General features: G+C 39.1%; 1 protein-coding gene across 1 annotated transcript in view; it reads right to left on the bottom strand.

The window, feature by feature from the left end:
- Positions 1 to 2088: 2088 nt before the first annotated feature.
- LOC124291684 (transmembrane protein 178A-like) overlaps positions 2089 to 6000 on the bottom strand; it is a 28200-nt gene continuing 24288 nt past the window's right edge. Inside the window, exon 4 of the mRNA XM_046728735.1 lies at positions 2089 to 3827. Within this exon, the coding sequence (XP_046584691.1) occupies positions 3592 to 3827 (236 nt within the window). The 3' untranslated portion in view covers positions 2089 to 3591. The remainder of the gene's footprint in view (positions 3828 to 6000) is intronic.

The raw sequence follows: 6000 nt of genomic DNA, 5'->3' as shown, positions 1-6000 counted from the left end.
TGTGCTTCCTTTAACTCAACTTCACCCCGAAGCTCTGTGTTTGTGTATAATTTTAAAGACACAGGTGACCAAATCGTCTTAAGCGTTGCCAAACGTAGCATAGAGTTGCGTTCCTTGGGTGCGTCAGGAACATATGATGGCAAGTCGAATTTCCATACGCCTAAATAGGTTTGTCACTGTGCGTGCCATCAAAGCGTAACTATCGAAGACCTGCATCACATCAAGTTGATCATAAGATGTTGCGATATAACTGGAGAGCGGTTTAATCCCAACTTCCTCACTCACTCACTTCTTTCATGACAGACCCTTGAAGTTCCGGGTTAGAATATTGATCTTCAGTAACCCATGCTTGTCGTAAGAGGCGACTAACGGGATCGGGTGGTCAGACTCGCTGACTTGGTTGACACATGTCATCGGTTCCCACTTGTGCAGATCGATACTCATGCTGTTGATCACTGGATTGTCTGGTCCAGACTCGATCATTTACAGACCGCCGCGATATAGCTGGAATTTTGCTGAGTGCGGCGTAAAACTAAACGCACTAACTCTTTCATGACATAACTTCCTTTCAATTTTTAATATTTTCCAAAACTACTACAGACAAACACGAAAAATTAAGACCTTTATTGACTATACTTTGTATTGCAAATGACAGGTATTATTATGCACTCATGATAACAAATATATCATACATAAACATTAAAAATGTGATTGTTAAAATGGCAATGAATGGCAACAAATGATTAATGCGGAGGATCAAATTTGACTTCATATAAAACACACCTTTGTACATATATCACATTCGAGTATATTAAAATGATCATAACCATATTACGAAAATCCCGACAATTATTATAATTACAGGTAATTTTCAAACATTGCTGCATCTCAAAATATTAAATGTCGCTGTTACCTAATGTCTATTCCAGGACGTTAGGTACAACATACTGCAGATTTTACTATTGCGCTGATCTGTTCTTATGTATGTGAGAAGCTAATCCACAAAGATAACACAGGTAGGTTATTCTCTCTTTGTAAAATAGAATTTTGTTACACTTTGTCAGTGACATTGAGACGACTGAGATGTTCTAAAATGAACAAATGACATGCTGACAGGGCAATGCGTGTAACGACAATGGCATTGCAAGGTATCTAACGGCAATAACATTACATGGGGTGTAACGACAATGACATTACATTGTACGTGGCAACGGCACTTAATAGCATTACAACTTTTGAAACGACAATGGCATTACTCCGAGTGTCAGGACAACGACAATGACATTACATTACACCGAGACATTACGGCAAAGACGATTACATTACCGAGTGAAACGACAACAACATTACAGCAAGTGTAACGACAACGACATTACACCGAGTGAAACGACAATGACATTACGCCGAGTGTAACGACAACGACATTACAGCAATGACATTACAGCGTGGAACGGCAAAGACATTACACCGAGTTAAACGACAATGACATTACAGCAAGTGTAACGACAATGACATTTCACCGAGTGTAACGACAATGACATTACACCGAGTGGAACGGCAAAGACATTACACCGAGTGAAACGACAATGACATTACACCGAGAGTAACGCCAATGACATCACAAGACGTATAGCGACGTCGTATTACAATCTCAAACGTCACGTATTCGGTATATGCCTAATCAAACTTATGGGATTGTTTCCTAACACGCTTGACGTTAGTACAGGTTAACGGCATCAAGTGCATCAACACCCAATATGAACATGAGACCACCCGACACGTACGAAAAGTCTGACTTCAGTGGGATGTCTTATTGAGCATGTATATATCCGATGAATACGGGCCATCTCCTATAACAACTCGCCTGTCTACAAAACCCGGATACATAACATGTTGATATTAAGAAACAACAATTGAACATGTTTATTTACAAAGTTTCATTTAACCTACTTCGAAACGGTCATGGTGGAATGATTTGAAGAACTGGGATTCTCAGTCCAAACACAGTATCTGGAAACAGTAGTCTTGACGAAAGGCTTAACACTGATCTGTTAGCATAAAAAAATATTGCGTGTGATATCGTTAACGATTTTTCGTGGATACAATTTGGTTGCTATCTATCGACACATTGAACACAAATCCATCGACGCGAAATGTGAAACTATGAATATCTGATTTCTATGTACATATGGATATTGATTTGTCCTTCAACGTGACAACATTTTCCATGGAAACACACATGCGTCTAGACAGTTCGCCACATGACCAGAAATATTTTCCATTTTTTTACTGTGACCTCAATATTATGTTTGTATCTGGGTCATGAGTTTACGCCCGTGTTCCATCCTCCTGGAGCTGCCGACAGACAATGGCAAATGGAACTAGGTCGAGGTTCTGAAGTTCACCTTTATAGGATGCTGAGGGAAATGATGCATTTTGCATATATTCTATTGCTCTCACGTTTGTTTAAAACATGGTATTTAAAAAACATGTATTTTTAAAAACAATAAGCTGTTGTGCATGATACATTTCATTATTTACAAAGGAGAGGTATTAAAATGAGAGATAAATTACTTCCACTATGCATTTTACTAATATGAAATTGATAACATATATTTCCAGTACCCGAAAGGCAATTATTTCAGCTGTCCAAAGGATAACGGTAACTCTGGGAGTTTCTTTGATGTATGGTTACATAACTTAGCACGATGTAGATGACGTACTGCGTCAGCAAATCCGTCTTAAGTAGAGATCAAATCGATTATGTAAAAATATTAAAGTATAAATCTAAAGATTTCCTCAACATTCTGTGAAAAATGAATACGCTTCAATCATTTAACTATGAACTGAAAAAGAAACGAATATATAGTTCGACTGTCTTGATCGCCTGTGGCAAAGATATCCTATAACTAAATACATGAGAAGAGTCGTGAATCATCTGAAAATATGTCATAAAGAAAAAATAATGTATGATAGTGGAATGCATGAAATGGAGATTTTACGGTGTAGTGTACTTACGCTTTGCTTAAAAAACGCGCTACCGTATTACTCTTTAAAACACCCACACTAGGAGACGAAGAATAATATATGTTGACGTATTTCAGGAGAGTGCCAGTTTAGGTGAACCCGTTGGACTGATGGATATATGAACAATCAATGTACGCTCACATATGACGAATGGACGCCAAAATGAACGAAAGATATATCTCTTTATCTATTCAATTCAAAGGAAGAGTGGTGCCGTGTGTATGGCGAAGTGTCCGTTTATTAAGTCAAAACACGAAGGAAAACGCTACGCGTTGAGCCAAAATGTCCTAGCGGATATCGCGACGTCTTCATGAACACACTACGACCAAATTACCAGATAGTTATTGAACTTACAAATACTGTTAAAACGTCATGGCATAATAAATACTAATTTGTACAAGCACAAATATCCCATTCGTGTTTCTGAACCTGGTATATAATGAGACAGCACGTCGTATGTCAACGATAGCATACAGTCAAACATACACGTGGCCATCAGAGTATATATTGCTATTAACGGACCGTATATATGTATACATATGGCAAGCATATTCTGGCCTGGAACTAGTTTCCCATGTTATAGTAGTAGTATTTTTTTCCTTCGTTGACGTCATCATACACAGTCCGTAATAAACACAGAAGGATGAAGCTGTCCACGATATTGAGGCCGGCGGATATCCACGTGACCATGAATGACCAACCATATTGCGAGGAAACGCCATACGGGTACATACCACGATCTTTCCGGTCAAGGTCACGAAGGGCGATAAAGCTGATACCACTCACGATGCCACACATTGCTGAAAAGAAGAAGAGTTTTAGTTGTATTGCTTAAAACGTGAATAGCTCATTTTACAGATTCTGTAGTTGTGTCCGCTGCTGTGCCAGTAACCGTTGATCGTTGGAGGGGCATCTCAGATTCACGTCGATTAAGCATTATATCCCTGCCGTTGATTGGCAGAAGTATTGATGTGCAGAGTCAGGGTAAAAATACTTCCATTTTGAGACAATTTCTTTTAAACAGCGGGTGCTATCGGTGGGGCAGGACATACTTACTTTTTCGCGAACACCTGGTGATTTGTTCGGGTGATTTTCACAGCTATTTTCTCCTTTAATGTGTTTCAGAGGATAGTGAGTGAGTGAGTGAGTTTGGTTTTACGCCGCTTTTAGCAATATTCCAGCAATATCACGGCGGTGTATACCAGAAATGGGCTTCACACATTGTACCCCTGTGGGGCATCGAATCCAGGTCTTCGGCGTGACGAGTGAACGCTTAAACCACTAGGCTACCCGCCCCTTTCAGAGGATAGGCAAGACTGGGTATTCTTTGCACCGGTGTTCTATATTCTCACGAAACATATAACGTGATTTAACTGAGACCATGTTAGAAACGACATTAATTCAACTTACTCATTCACTTATCCCTTATCTCAAGACATAAGACAGATTCACACGTTTCATAACGCTTTCTTGTAATGCTACTGTCCATCAACAGGGGACTGACTGACATTCCGGCCTGGCGCACAGAGTAGCGGGCCTTGTACAGAAAACACCACATACAAACAGACAGAAACTCGTAAAGTGCCTTCTCCTACTATTTAGATGAACCAAGTACGATGCGACAACGAACACATGAACCAGTGGGCTAATCTAGCGACAAATATAATTCCTGGTTACATAATTATTAATGATAGTAAGAAAATACAACAATTTATCCCAAAGGTAAAGCCGTTTCTGAAGTGTAATTAAGTTACAAGAAAAGTAGTAATACGGACATATGAAATCTACGTGTGTAATCTTACAATGTAACATTACTTTTTGAGAATATCAGGAAAATGCCAACCCGTCATATTACAAGGGTCTTACAAAATGTATTCACTTACATTCAAAATGAAGAATATTTGCGTGAGAATATCCCCCGACGGACAATAAATATTTTCATGGTTCCATTTCAACATGGCTTTGTACTGTGCCTTTAAACTGATAACAGATATCCTCGTGTCATTAAGCATCGTTCACTATTTCATAACCCGTTTCCATGACAGCACAGATGTTATTCAGACTAAGACATATATTGCCATCTTGCTGTAACCTCTTAAGGTTAGAATTTTAAAGTACATTTGGTTTGAGCAAATGCAAAAGGACAGTGGCCACACTTCAAATGAAGTCTTGACATAGATGAATATCTATAAGCTAAAAAAGTAGCTCCATTCATCGCACTTATCCGAGGTTGTGCCCCCTGCTCACGCGCTAATGGCGCACTTTACAACGTGATGTGACGCCGTTCGGGATGAAAGCAATGTGTCATTTAAAAAGATGGATTTTCGTATAATTGAATAACGATTGATTTTGTAAGGGTACATTGGAATGGAACCATTCCAAACGGGTTGAAGAATTAAAATGCTTAATACAAAGTGACACGACACACAAGGATGAAATACACGTTTACGGAACAACTGAGAACACAATCATTTCGAATGAGTAAGTACGGGTTTTCGCCACGTTTAGCGGTATCTTGGCCGGGAAGGCCAGCAACTGACTTCACACATTGTATCCACGTGGGCTATCGAACCCACGCGTCACTAGCGACAAGTTTTACGATGCATGAGTGAGTGAAGCACGTTCACGACCTCTTTGAAATTAGGTTATGATCACGTGGGAGAAAAGACTAAATTGTTGTCCCAAAAAATACATTGTCCCAGAAAATGCTTGAAGAAATGAAAAAAGCTTCAGAGTGTCGACAAAATGAAATTTTTTGGCTAAATATTATATTCTTGCAGGTGTTGTCTCTTAAATATCTATTTAGGCTAGATGTTTTGATTTAAAATATCTGTAAACAGTGTATGTGGTGTTTATAACACATGATTGATGAGACAGAAGCATTAATCAAGAGGCAAGAACTCTTTGGCATTCTGTTCCCGGGAAGATAACAAACGCAGCATTGGCCTTTCACTGTTGTGCGGAGAGGGCTTC

This window comes from Haliotis rubra, unplaced genomic scaffold (assembly GCF_003918875.1).
Source record: "Haliotis rubra isolate DU_JTF1 unplaced genomic scaffold, ASM391887v1 Scf5, whole genome shotgun sequence".
In the NCBI taxonomy this organism is placed as follows: domain Eukaryota; kingdom Metazoa; phylum Mollusca; class Gastropoda; order Lepetellida; family Haliotidae; genus Haliotis; species Haliotis rubra.
This window is presented reverse-complemented; position numbering and strand designations above follow the sequence as displayed.